This window comes from Triticum aestivum, chromosome 2D, assembly GCF_018294505.1.
Source record: "Triticum aestivum cultivar Chinese Spring chromosome 2D, IWGSC CS RefSeq v2.1, whole genome shotgun sequence".
Classification (NCBI taxonomy): Eukaryota; Viridiplantae; Streptophyta; class Magnoliopsida; order Poales; family Poaceae; genus Triticum; species Triticum aestivum.
The window spans coordinates 316,246,306-316,260,719 of NC_057799.1; the positions used below are offsets into that span (position 1 = coordinate 316,246,306).

General features: G+C 49.6%; 1 protein-coding gene across 1 annotated transcript; it reads right to left on the minus strand.

The window, feature by feature from the left end:
• Positions 1–12,881: 12,881 nt before the first annotated feature.
• On the minus strand, positions 12,882–13,861 carry LOC123049266 (uncharacterized). The gene has a single exon (XM_044472211.1). It carries the CDS (start codon positions 13,777–13,779, stop codon positions 13,213–13,215), a length of 567 nt encoding a protein of 188 aa, XP_044328146.1. The 5' UTR covers positions 13,780–13,861; the 3' UTR covers positions 12,882–13,212.
• Between the last annotated feature and the right edge of the window lie 553 nt (positions 13,862–14,414).

The following is a 14,414-nucleotide window of genomic DNA, read 5'->3' on the forward strand; positions in this document are numbered from 1 at the left end:
CGCCCGGATAATCAAGCTACAGTAAACCTCTGCTAATGGTGCCACGTCATCTCGGTTACTGTTGATAACTGGAGTTAGTTCAAAAACGATTCAAATTAAAATCTAAAATATAGGCAAACAGTAACATTTTCAAATATCAAAACTAAAATGTTCTGGTTGTGTCAAACAAATCGTAAGTAATTATGGTGGAGAAACCAAGCTTTGATAAAATATTTAAAGGCTCTAAAACAATTAAAACAATAGTGAAAACAATTAAACAAATGCCTATTGAATTTATAAAATGCCAAAACTATTTTATTATGGCTTAAGGATTAATCTCACAGTAGTTTGTTGATAAATACAAATTTGGGCACTAGTGGTAATTTTTGTAAAACTAGAAAAATAAAAGAAACTACAAATAAAAAAAAAGTAAATAAGAAAAAGTAAAGACAAAACAAATAAAAAAAGAAGAAGGAAAGCAACCCCCCAACTGGGCTCCGGCCCAGCAACAGGCCGGCCCAGCTGCGGCCCAGCCCCACTCCCCTTATCCCCTTGACGGTGGAACCCTATCCACCCTGTCGCCCCCCCCCCACTACCCCACTCCCCCTCGATCCCCCTCTCGCTCTCTCTCTCTCCCCTCCCTCTCCCCCGATCCAATCGGGATCGGGCTCAGATGCCGCCCCGCCGCCGCTCCCCCAGAGGCCGGCGCCGGCGCCGAGCACCGCCACCCCCGGCCTCCTCCGCGCCTCTTCTCTCCCTCGCGCGACGCCCGCCTGGAGCCGCGGCCTCGCCTCGTCGCCGACCCGACTCCGTCGCCGGCGCTCCCCGTCCCCGTCGCTCGTCTCCGACCTCCTCCCCACCGGACCACGTCAAGCCTCGCCGCCCCGCTCCTCTTCAAACGCCGGTGAGGGCATCGCCCTCCCCCTTCCCTGCCTCCGCTCCGTGCCCGCCCCGTCGTTCCCCATGTAGCTCTCGGCGCGCGCCCCAGGCCCTCCCCTGCTCGCCCGCCGCACCGCATGCGCGCCCTCTGACACGATTCGGCCGTGCCCTGGCCGCGCTTGCGCGTGCCCCCCCCCCCCGCGCCGGCCCGCGCCCTCTTGGCCTCGACCGTGGCCTCCACGCCCGTGCGCGTCCGGCGCCCGCGCTCACGGCGCCTTGCCCGCGCGACCCCGCTCCGCCTTGCCGCCCGCTTCCCCCACTGCTGCCCACCTCGCTCGCCTCTGCCTCCCACCGGAGCTCCGCGCCGGCCGCCGCTGCTGCCGCTCCCCACGCTCGCCCGCGCCTCTGCTGGCGCACCCCCTGCCTGTCGATTTGGGCGCTCGCCCAGTCGGGCGCCAACGCCCGATGCCCGGCTCCGCCCAGCGCCCATGCGCCCGTAGGCTGCTGGCCCGCGAGCCCGTTAGGCCCTCTGGGCAGCTGACCAATGGGGCCCAGCCCACAGAACGAAAAGAAAAATAAAAAAATAAAAAAAATTAATTAATTAATTAAGTCAATTAATCATGTTTAAATTAATCTAATTAATTAGTTAATTTAATTAAACAGTAATTAATTAGATAAACCCTAATTAACCTAAACAGAGAATGACAGGTGGGTCCCATTGGACCCACATGTCAGTTTGACTTAGTCAACCCCTGTTGATTGCTGATGTCAGCATGACATCATGCTGATGTCATAAATCCAATTTTGAATTAAATTAAATGATTAATTAAATTCCAGAAATTAGTAAATCTTTAGAAAATCATATCTTTTAAACCGTAGCTCAGATGAAAATACTTTCTACATGAAAGTTGCTCAGAACGACGAGCCGAATCCGAATACGCAGTCCGTTCGTCCGCCAGACGTCCCTAGCATAGCAAACTTGCAACTTTCCCCCTCCGTTCATCTGTCCGAAAATGCGAAACATCGGGAATACTTTCCCGGATGTCCCCCCCCCTTCGCCGGTACCACCTACTGCCGCGTTAGGACACACCTAGCACCGTTCATTGTCATGTCACGCATCGTCATGCTTATGCTTGCATTGTATTTACTGTTTCTTCCCCCCTCTTCTCTCCGGTAGACTACGAGACCAACACTGCTGCTGCCCAGTTCGACTACGGAGTTGACGACCCCTCCTACTTGCCAGAGCAACCAGGCAAGCCCCCCCCCCTTGATCACCAGATATCGCCTATTCTTCTCTATACTGCTTGCATTAGAGTAGTGTAGCATGTTACTGCTTTCCGATATCCTATCCTGATGCATAGCCTATCCTTGCTACTACTGTTGTTACCTTTACCTGCAATCCTACATGCTTAGTATAGGATGCTAGTTTTCCATCAGTGGCCCTACATTCTTGTCCGTCTGCTGTGCTATACTATCGGGCCGTGATCACTTGGGCGGTGATCACGGGTATATACTTATATACTCTATACATGACAACTGTGGTGACTAAAGTCGGGTCGGCTCGTAGGAGTACCCGCAAGTGGATCTTTGTGGCGGAGCGACAAGGCAGGTTGAGACCACCTAGGCGAGAGGTGGGCCTGGCCCTGGACGGCGTCCGCAGTTACTTCGACATAACACGCATAACGAGTTCTTGGTATTTGATCTGAGTCTGGCCATTTGGTCTATACGCACTAACCATCTACGTGGGAGTAGTTATGGGTATCCCGGCATCATGGTATCAGCCGAAGCCTTCGTGACGTCAGCGACTGAGTGGCGCGCGCCGGATTGGACTGGAACGCCACTAGGCTAGGTCTGCTTCCGGCAGCGTTCGCAACGTGCAGGTGTGCAATGGGCGATGGGCCCAGACCCCTGCGCGCATAGGAGTTAGACCGGCGTGCTGACCTCTCTGTTGTGCTTAGGTGGGGCTGCGACGTGTTGATCTTCCGAGGCCGGGCATGACCCAGAAAAGTGTGTCCGGCCAAATGGGATCGAGCGTGGTGGGTTATGTGGTGCACCCTTGCAGGGAAGTTTATCTATTCGAATAGCCGTGTCCCTCGGTAAAAGGACGACCCGGAGTTGTACCTTGACCTTATGACAACTAGAACCGGATACTGAATAAAATACACCCTTCCAAGTGCCATATACATCCCAGTGATCGCCGGGTAGGATTATGCTATGCGATCCTACTTGGAGGACTTCAATCTACTCTCTTCTACATGCTGCAAGATGGAGGCTGCCAGAAGCGTAGTCTTCGACAAGATTAGCTATCCCCCTCTTATTCTGGCATTCTGCAGTTCAGCCCACTGATATGCCCCTTTACACATATACCCATGCATATGTAGTGTAGCTCCTTGCTTGCGAGTACTTTGGATGAGTACTCACGGTTGCTTTTCTCCCTCTTTTCCCCTTTCTATACCTGGTTGTTGCAACCAGATGCTGGAGTCCAGGAGCTAGAGATCCCGAGGATGATTCTACATGGAGTTCGGCTTCGAGGAGTAGTTAGGAGGTCCCAGGTAGGAGGCCTTGCCTTTTCGATCGTTGTTACTTTTGTGCTAGCCTTCTTAAGGCAAACTTGTTTAACTTATGTCTGTACTCAGATATTGTTGCTTCCGCTGACTTGTCTATGATCGAGCACTTGTATTCGAGCCCTCGAGGCCCCTGGCTTGTATTATGATGCTTGTATGACTTATTTATGTTGTAGAGTTGTGTTGTGATATCTTCCCGTGAGTCCCTGATCTTGATCGTACACATTTGCGTGCATGATTAGTGTACGGTCAAATCGGGGGCGTCACAACTGGGTATATGTTTACTCTTTGAGGTGGCGCTGTTTACGCCAAACTGACAATTCAAGGCATAGTCCATTGTTCAGTTGTGAAGGAGTGTAGCTACTTGCTCTAGGTGAAGTTCAACCTTAACAGGTCTTCACTAAAACACTGGTATGTCGAAACAGTAATTGGAACAGAGGACACAATGGGCCCTCGAGATCTGGTGGGGGATTGCTGAAATTTGAGATGAGCTCTAGGCCCATATAGCAATTTCTGAAAAAATCTCTAAGGGCCCATGTGGGTTATGTGGCACTAGGTGTAGTGGGAAGTTTAGTCCCACCCCGGAAGTGGGAGAGGAGTTGGACCTCCTTATAAGAGTTTCTCTACTACACGCTATTGGAGCTTGAGAAGAGAAGAGGCCTCGCGCACTCCTCCTCCGCCGCCCACCTCTCCACGCCACGCGTCGTCACGACGCGCCGCGGGTTGCGGGATTGAGCCGAGCCGAGCTCACACCTACGCGCTTATTTTTGCTAGTCACTAACGGAGAGTTCTCTGACAGCTGGGCCACGATCTGAGACGTCGGACTGTGGGCTGTCACGGACTTGGACGTGGGGCGAGCCCACGTCTCTCCACGCGGTTGTACCTATATAAGTGTGCGGTGTCTCCTAACCCTAGCCGCCACGAACAGATCACATCTGCTCCACGCGCACGCCCACCGTCGTGCCCTTGCTGCTACTGTCGCCGGTGACTCCATCCCGTCCGCCGCGTACACGGTCGACGGGAGAGCAGGTCTCCGAAACCACGCCCTTCTGGTTCCTGTACGGGGTGAGGGGCGAATAGGTTTTTGGGCAGCGATTACGTGACTGCTCACTTCCGATCGTCTACTTCCTCTACGTCCGCGTCGCCTTCATCATCACCATGTCCAGTGACGCCGAACGTGCCGCCGCCGAGAAAGCTGAAGCCGACAAGAAGGCCGCCGAGGACGCCGCTGCTGCCACCAAAGCCGCGGCCTCTGCATGGCCTACTGAATGGTATAACTCGTTTATCCCGCTCCTACTGTTTTCTGTTTTAGCCATGCTAGAGTTATACGTAGATCTTTCTGCAATTAGCGTAGTATTTGCTAGCTTGACTGAATATCAGTATGCGTTTATTTGTGTCAATGCCATGCTAGTGATTTACTCGTGGATTAATTTAATCGAGAAATTGCCTATTTACTCAACAATCCAAAAACCTATTATGTGTAGGAATTTTTCGGCAAGTGGCTTTGCCGCTGCACTGAAACCGGATAAGTTTACCGGTACATACTTTAAGCGTTGGCAGACTAAGACCATGTTATGGCTCACGGCTATGAACGTGTTCTGCGTCAGCGGTGTCTCCACGGGAACGATTGCTCCTGAACAGGAGAAGGCGTTCAAGGAGGCTACCGTTGTGTTTCTCGGAGCAGTTCTTAGCGTGATCGGAGATAAACTGGTCGACGCATATTTACATGTGCATGTCGCCAAGGACTTGTGGGAGGCGCTCGAATCTAAATTCGGGGCCGCCGATGCAGGGAGCGAGATGTATGTTATAGAGTAGTTCCACGATTACAAGATGGTTGAAAACCGTCCTGTATTGGAGCAGGCTCATGAGATAATATGCATTGTAAGGAGCTTGAGCTTCTTAAGTGCGAGTTACCGGGCAAGTTTGTCGCGGACTGCATAATTGCTAAGCTCCCTAATTCTTGGAGGAACTTTGCCACCACTCTGAAACATCAGAGGCGTGAATTCTCTGTAGAGGATGTCATTGGCAATCTGAGTGTTGAGCAGAATTCAAGGGCAAAGGACTCGCACGGAAAAGGGGTCGAAGGAACTTCTGTTGCCAACATGGTGAACCAGAGGAACCATAACTCCCACAAGCCCAAGGGAAAGAACGGTGTCCAACACAATACCGACTTTAAGAAGAAGGGTAAGAAGACCTTCAAGAAGAACAAGAAGGACGAGTGCTGCTTTACTTGTGGTTCGGTTGAACATTGGGCCAACAAGTGCCCAAACAAGTATAAGAAGTCAGGACAGGACTCCAAGTCTCTCAACATGATTGTGGCAACAATGAGAATGGTGCATCTGGGTACGGTAATTTATCTACTGTTTTTTCAGTGTTTCAGCCTACCGATTGGTGGGTGGACACAGGTGCAGGTGTTCATGTGTGTGCTGACATTTCATTGTTCACTTCTTACCAGGTCACAGGTCACGGGTCCGTATTGATGGGGAATGGCGTGAGTGCTTTTGTTCATGGTGTTGGCACGGTCGATCTGAAGTTTACTTCGGGAAGGATCGTGCAGCCGAAGAACGTGCAGCATGTCCCCGCCATCAAGAAGAACCTCGTTAGTGGCTCCCTTCTATGTAGAGAAGGGTTTAAGTTGGTTTTCGAGTCTAATAAATTAGTTGTTACGAAATATGGACTCTTTGTTGGAAAAGGTTATGAGAGCGGAGGGATGTTCCGCCTTTCCCTCGCAGATTTTTGTAATAAAGTCGTGAACCATATTCATTCGAATGTTAATGAATCTGAAGTTTGGCATTCACGTCTTTGTCACATTAGTTTCGGTGTTATGACGTGGCTAGCCAAGTTGGATTTAATCCCGAGTTTCACTTTAGTCAAAGGTTCTAAGTGCCTTTCATGTGTGCAAGCCAAGCAACCTCGCAAGCCTCACAAGGCCGCGGAGGAGAGACACTTGGCACCATTAGAACTCATACATTCTGATCTTTGTGAGATGAATGGTGTGTTGACTAAAGGTGGAAAAAAATACTTCATGACGTTGATAGATGATTCCACTAGATATTGCTATGTATATCTGTTAAATACTAAAGATGAGGCTCTACACTACTTTAAAATCTATAAGGCAGAAGCTGAGAATCAACTTGAAACGAAAATTAAACGAGTCTGGTCAGATCGTGGTGGAGAGTACTTCTCGAGTGAGTCTGATTCCTTTTGTGCGGAACACGGCATTATTCATGAGAGGACGCCTCCCTATTCACCCCAGTCAAACGGGGTTGCCGATCGGAGAAACCGTACTCTAACTGATTTGGTTAACGCCATGTTAGATACATCGAGTTTATCCAAGGCATGGTGGTGGGGAGGCTATATTGACGGCATGTCATGTCCTGAATAAAGTTCCGACAAAGGATAATGAGATCACTCCCTATGAGAAATGGGCGAAGAGAAGGACAACACTCTCGTACTTGCGCACTTGGGGCTGTTTGGCGAAAGTCAATGTGTCGATCCCCAAAAAGCGTAAGCTTGGACCCAAGACTGTGGACTGCGTTAATTGGGGCTACGCTAAGAACAACATTGGCTATAGATTTCTAGTAGTGAAATCTGAGGTACCTGACCAGAAGGTCGGTACAATTATGGAGTCTAAGGATGCTACATTCTTCGAGGATATTTTTCCTATGAGAGATATGCAAAGCACTTCTAGACAGGAATCTGAGGAGACTCCTGAACCTGCCATCCCTATGGAATATTATGAACAAACACATGATGAAAATCCTGAGGAGGATGACGAGGAAACCCTTTGTAGGGGCAAGAGACAAAGGACTGCAAAGACCTTTGGTGATGATTTCTTCGTGTACCTCGTGGATTATACTCCCACTTCTATTTCAGAAGCGTTTGCCTCTCCAGAAGCTGATTACTAGAAGGATGCGGTCCGTAGCGAGATGGACTCCATCATGGCTAACGGGACATGGGAGATCACTGACCGTCCCTATGGTTGCAAACCATTAGGATGCAAGTGGGTGTTCAAGAAGAAGCTTAGGCCCGATGGTACAATTGAAAAGTACAAGGCTAGGCTTGTGGCCAAGGGCTATGACCAGAAAGAAGAGGAAGATTTCTTCGATACTTATTCACCTGTGGCTAGACTGACCACCATTCGAGTATTACTCTTGTTGGCGGCCTCGCATGGTCTTCTCGTCCATCAGATGGATGTTAAGACGGCTTTTCTGAATGGATAGCTAAAGAAGGAAATCTACATGCAACAGCCAGATGGCTTTGTGATAGATGGTCAGGAAAGAAAGGTGTGTAGGTTACTGAAATCTTTATATGGCCTGAAGCAAGCACCTAAGCAATGGCATGATAAGTTTAATACAACTCTGACGTCTGTTGGTTTCGTTGTTAATGAGGCTGACAAATGTGTATACTATCGCCATGGTGGGGGCGAAGGAGTTATATTGTGCTTGTATGTTGATGACATACTGATATTTGGAACAAACCTCAAAGTCATTGAGGAGGTCAAATCATTTCTATCTCAGAACTTTGAGATGAAAGACCTTGGTGTGGCTGATGTTATCTTGAACATCAAGCTACTGAGAGATAATGAGGGTGGGATTACACTTCTGCAATCCCACTATGTTGAGAAGGTGTTGAGTCGTTTTGGATATTCGGACTGTGCACCATCTCAAACACCATATGATCCTAGCGTGTTGATTCGAAAGTCCAAACGCACGGCTAAAGATCAATTGAGATACTCTCAAATCATTGGTTCATTGATGTACCTAGCGAGCGCAATGAGGCCTGACATCACGTTTGCTGTGAGCAAATTAAGCCGGTTTGTTTCCAAACCGGGTGATGTACATTGGCATGCTGTTGAAAGAGTTATGTGTTATCTGGAAGGTACTATGAACTATGGACTTTACTATACCGGAGACCCATCGGTACTTGAAGGGTATAGTGATGCGAATTGGATCTCTGATGCTGATGAGATGAAGACCACAACTGGGTATATGTTTACTCTTGGAGGTGGCGCTGTTTCCTGGAAGTCTTGCAAGCAAACGATCTTAACGAGATCGACAATGGAAGCAGAATTAACAGCATTAGACACAACTGGTGTTGAAGCAGGATGGCTTCGAGATCTTTTGATGGACTAGCCATTGGTTGATAAACCGGTTCCGGCTATCCTTATGAACTGTGACAATCAGACTGTCATCACCAAGGTGAAGAGTTCAAAGGACAACATGAAGGCCAACAAACACATAAGAATGAGATTAAAAGTTGCAGAAAATTAAGAAACTCCGGAGTGATAGCGTTGGACTATGTCCATACGGCTAAGAATCTGGCAGATCCCTTTACGAAAGGGCTATCACGTGTTGTGATAGATAATGCATCGAGGGAGATGGGTATGAGACCCACATGAGTTGCCATGGTGGTAACCCAACCTATGTGATCGGAGATCCCGTGAAGTAGGACCTGGGAAAACAAGCCAGTGGTGAACTGAGGAGAGTAACTATACTAACCCACTCCGTTTGAGATGCAATACTCTCGATACTGTATGGTAGGATGACTACTGTCTTAATGTGTTCGAAAGCTTATGAAAGCAAGATGCTATCCTACAGAGCGATCTTTGGAGGAACACACCTATATGAGCCCGACTGTTGGTCACCGTCTATGAGATTGGGGTGATCTCTAGTAAGCTCATGAATAGGCCAGGAGTGTGACTTATATGCTCCACCCGAGGGGCCAGCCTTCGGCAGCCTAGTACTAGTAAGACATGTGGTGAAACTTCTTTACGCCAAACTGACAATTCAAGGCATAGTCCATAGTTCAGTTGTGAAGGAGTGTAGCTACTTGCTCTAGGTGAAGTTCAACTTTAACAGGTCTTCACTAAAACACTGGTATATCGAAACAGTAATTGGAACAGAGGACACAATGGGCCCTCGAGATCTGGTGGGGGATTGCTGAAATTTGAGATGGGCTCTAGGCCCATACAGCAATTTCTGAAAAAATCTTTAAGGGCCCATGTGGGTTATATGGTACTAGGTGTAGTGGGAATTTTAGTCCCACCCCGAAAGTGTAAGAGGAGTTGGACCTCCTTATAAGGGTTTCTCTTCTACATGCTATTGGAGCTTGAGAAGAGAAGAGGTCCTCGCGCACTCCTCCTCCGCCGCCCGCCTCGCCACGCCACGCGTCGTCACGACGCGCCGCGGGTTACGGGATTGAGCCGAGCCGAGCTCACACCTACGCGCATATTTTTGCCAGTCACTAACGGAGAGTTCTCTGACAGCTGGGCCACGATTTGAGACGTCGGATCGTGGGCTGTCACGGACTCGGACGTGGGTCGAGCCCACGTCTCTCCACGCGGCTGCGCATATATAAGTGTGTGGTGTCTCCTAACCCTAGCCGCCACGAACAGATCACATCTGCTCCACACGCACGCCCACCGTCGTTCCCTTGCTGCTGCTGCCGCCGGTGACTCCATCCCGTCCGCCGCGTACACGGTCGACGGGAGAGCGGGTCTCCGAAACCACGCCCTTCTGGTTCCTGTACGGGGTGAGGGGCGAATAGGTTTTTGGGCAGCGATTACGCGACTGCTCACTTCCGATCGTCTACTTCCTCTACGTCCGTGTCGCCTTCATCATCACAATGTCCACCGACGCCGAACGTGCCGCCACTGAGAAAGCTGAAGCCGACAAGAAGGCCGCCGAGGAGGCCGCTGCTGCCACCAAAGCCGCAACCTCTGCATGGCCTACTGGAGGGTATAACTCGTTTATCCCGCTCCTATTGTTTTCTGTTTTAGCCATGCTAGCGTTATACGTAGATCTTTCTGCAATTAGCATAGTATGTGCTAGCTTGACTGAATATGAGTATGCGTTTATTTGTGTCAATGCCATGGTAGTGATTTACTCGTGGATTTATTTAATCAAGAAATTGCCATTTTACTCAACATGTACGATGTACTAGTAGAGCATGTCAATTTGCGATGGCATGCATGATAAAGTAGCCGGACGTTATGGCTGAGATCGAGATGTATTATGAGTTAAGTTTACGTTGTATGTAATTGTATAGATCTCAGGACATGCTAGTAAGGTATCCGGTTGTGGATACAAAAATTTGAGGAGCGACCGTTCATGGACATATCCGGATGCGTCCGCGAACGTTTAGGGAGCTGGATTAGCTAGGTCCGGCTGTAGACGCGGCTATCTCTCGATGGATTGGTGCGTTCTGTTTGCTTCCTCCTTTGATGTTTCCTTTTTGTTTGTGGTGTTGTTTGCTCGCCGGTGCCGGTCGATTGGACTCTGGGATTATAGGATATGGGCTGCAGCGGTGGATGCTTCATGTGTAGTATCTTCATTCATGTGTTGCTCTTTTTGCGATCCACTCGGGTTTGGATTAGACGGTTTCTGCCTGATTGGCTGTGGTGCTGTGGATAGCTGTGGATCAGTGGGGTGATGGTTATTTTTGTGGGTTTTTTTACATGATGTACTGTTGTTTTATTCTTGTTGTAGGTTTGGTTGAGGTGTTTGCTAATTTTATACATTCTTTTCCGCTGGCGGTGCCTTTATGTAGTTTAGTAATGTGTGGATAGATTGTCGTCGGCCGGTATGCGTTGTTCCTCTTGGTTAGGAGTGACTATGATTTCCCCTTTGCCGTAGGTTGTTTCCGTTAGCCTTGGTGTTTTTGTTGCGCAGCCTCCTTGTTGTTGGATGGTTCTCCTGATGTGTCTACTGATTGCAATGTTCAGGCTGAGACGTGTGTGGACATTGAGTTCTGATTTGATGAATTTTGCGACAATTTCAGGTTACCATTGCTCCTACGCTCCCAACCATGATATTGTTTGACGTGCAAATTTAATTGGTTTATACCTACCTGTGAAACTAGGATATTCTTTTAGCTGATCCCATTGTACTCTGAAACTAAACATTATTTACCTTATTTAAACAGACGGTAATATATAAGAAGTTCCCTCTAATATATTTTTTGCAAAGTTTGATTTAAAAAAAATCTATATGCACTACGTTATGATACTGAGGGAACAGTATTTATTACTGTCTTCTTTGCTGGAAGAATTAGCATCTGCTATTTTGATTTAGCTATGGAATAACACATGCGAGTTTACTACTGCCTGTGTCACATAATATAAGATTGTTTTGCTAGCTAAAACAGCCTGCAAAACGATCTTATAATGTGAGACGGAGGGAGTATACTATTAGTAGCTGATGTGTACCACGTAATAGGAGGAATCTGAATCCAGCACACGCACGTTGCCGGCCAGCCTGCTTGAAACAAACAAGCGCAGCAGGATGTTTCTCTTTGAGAAGATCCTGTCAAGAAAATCAAATCTGCTCGCTGTCTTTTGGTTGGTATACGCGGTTACGCGCCAACGAACGTAGAGAGCATGTAGAGTGGGAACATGCCAAGACGGATTCATCAGGCATGCACTCCAATCATAAGAGGAGCAGCCATTCGTGCAAATGCAATGCATGGCCTGTTCGCCGCAGCCTAAACCCGTAGGCCGTAGCGACGTGTGATCGGCTTGGGCGACGACGCTGCCCGAGTTGACCTTGAAACGTAGCACACCATGATTACCTTACCGACGCTCGGGTTTACACTCCCATGCAACATGCGCGGGCATTAAGTTGGGCTCACCGAGTACGTACGCAGATGTATAGTGTCGCTTTTCATCTGATGCCAGACTTCACCCAAATACTCCTGCACGGGACTTCATGCCCACAGCCACAGGTACGCAATGGTCGGCATGCGCCTGGCCACCGTACCGCTGAAAATCCTAGGGCCAAAGCAGCATGCGCCGCTATCACCAGCTATATCCACACGCGAACCGAGCTGCGAAGAGAATACAGGGCAAGAGGGCTCTGCCGCACTCGCATCAACATTACTCTGTTATAAGATCGGACACACACAGTTAATGTTGCGTGCTACAGCTCGGTGATTCTGTCTAAGGGGTGCTTGGTTCAGAAGTCCTATGACTTTTTCTAGTCCCAGAGACTAATAAAAAAAAACTCTCTAGTAGAGTCTTTTTTTAGTCCCTGTAGAAAAAGTCCCTCCCGTTTGGTTCCTAGGAATTTTTTAAGGACTTTTTCTAGTCTCTGGGACTAAAAAGTCCCTGAACCAAACACCCCCTAAGACTAGCCACAGTGGGACTAACTTCAGCGGTAACTTCAAGTCCAACTCAGCAAATTTGTCTATGTGGCAATGAGTTAATGAAGAGAGAGGTAGTTCTAGTAACTTAGCTAGTTACTGTAACATCACACATATCAAGGCAAGATGAAACTATAGCATAATAAATGAAGTGTTGCATGTTACTACACATATGTTACTTCCCACTATAGAGGTACTAACATAGAGTAGTAACATGTACTACTCTATGTTACTACCCATTGTGGCTAGTCTAATTGCAGGTTTCCAACATGTCTGACCTAGAGAAGCGTAGAAACCACACCAAAAAAAGTGTGCATGTTTGGGCAAAATGTGGGGACCTCCGGGATTTATATTCACATTTCGTTGTCTCTCGAGACTTGAGACCACAAACTCGACTAAACCGACCAAAATTTTGCTCCTACAAATTACAGACTCTATCTAATCAACCTCCCCATCGGCCATCGCCCGCAAGTGCAAACAAACACCGCCCATCCAATCAAAATCCCATAGCTGGCGTCACCTTCCTTTGCTCTGTTTCCGGAATCGTCGGAGCCCCTCCATATTCCATTTTTTCCATATTCGAGCGGTCTTGCATGGGAACTCGGAGATCGATCCATCCGCGACGGCGACGCCATTGTGTTGTGTTGGTTCACTCGCACTCGGGAATGGCGGTCAGATCAGGTGCAAAGCGCTGCATCCTCCCGGCACTCTTCGCGCGCGCCACCGGCCGCCTCTTCGCCGCCAGCGCCGGCACGGTCTTGTAGGCAAGGGTCCCGTCCACCTCCGGCGGCGGGGCGAACACGAGCGGCGAAACAGAGCCGGCGCGCCTCCTCCGCCCGCCGCTGCCGGAGGCGTTGGCGTTGGCCTTGCTGACGAGCGCCGCGGACGCCCTGACGGCGAGCGCGGCGAGGTCCTCGCGCCGTAGCCCGTTCTTACGGGCCTCGGCGGGGAGCACGAAGTAGATCTGCCCCGGGCGGAGCTCCTCGGCCCCGGCCACGGCGGCCACGGGGCCCTCGAACCCCATCGCGTCGGCGTCGCACAAGAACCAGCCGGCGTCCCCAGCCACCGAGTTGTCATCGAGCGCCTCTGCCGCTGTGGCCGGGCGCGGGTACTCCCGCAGCTCCCCGGTTGGCAGCAGTACCATAGCCGTGGAGGCAGGCTGCCCGTCTGCCCGCACCGCCGCCGCCGCGCCGCCGCTAGACATGCAGAGCCCCATTTTATACTAGGTTTGTGGTGATCTTTGTGATGTTGTTGTGTGAGCTTGAGCTTTGAGACGGCGATGGAAGAGGAGGTTTGGGAGGGCCAGTTATATATAGGAGGAAGAAAGGCAGGGGCAGGGGAATGGGGAACATGACAGACTGGCGTTTGGCTGGGGCCAGGGCAGCGTGCATGCGTAGACTCGGCACGGATATTTTAATCCTTTCTCACTTATCTATTGCTTTCTCTCCTTTCCCCAAACGTTCTACCACTAGTTTGGGAGTCGAAGCTGCGTTTACGTGGTGAGTACGTACGTACCCAATAGCCAGACGGCGCAACCGCACTAGGAGACTATCCATAGTGGGATTAATATAGAGGATAAGAGCAACTCCGACGCAGCGATCCAAAACGTCCGCCTGCATTCGCTTAGGTCGGTGTGGACAAAAATGAGGTCAAACGCGCCGATTCAAACTTAAAACGCGTCCGCTTCGCGTCCGTGCAGATGCATTTGCGGCCAAAATACGTCGGCATGGACGCAAAGCGGACGCCTCGCGTGCCTTTTCGGCGTCCGCCGTGTCCCCACGTGGCGGTCATCCAACCACCCACGGTTAGTTTGGTCAGCTTAATTTATGACCATGGGCCCACGCGTCAGCG

Bases quoted from the DNA above. Each gene is read 5' to 3' on its own strand.
- LOC123049266 (XM_044472211.1), bottom strand. From the start codon at position 13,779: ATGGGGCTCTGCATGTCTAGCGGCGGCGCGGCGGCGGCGGTGCGGGCA.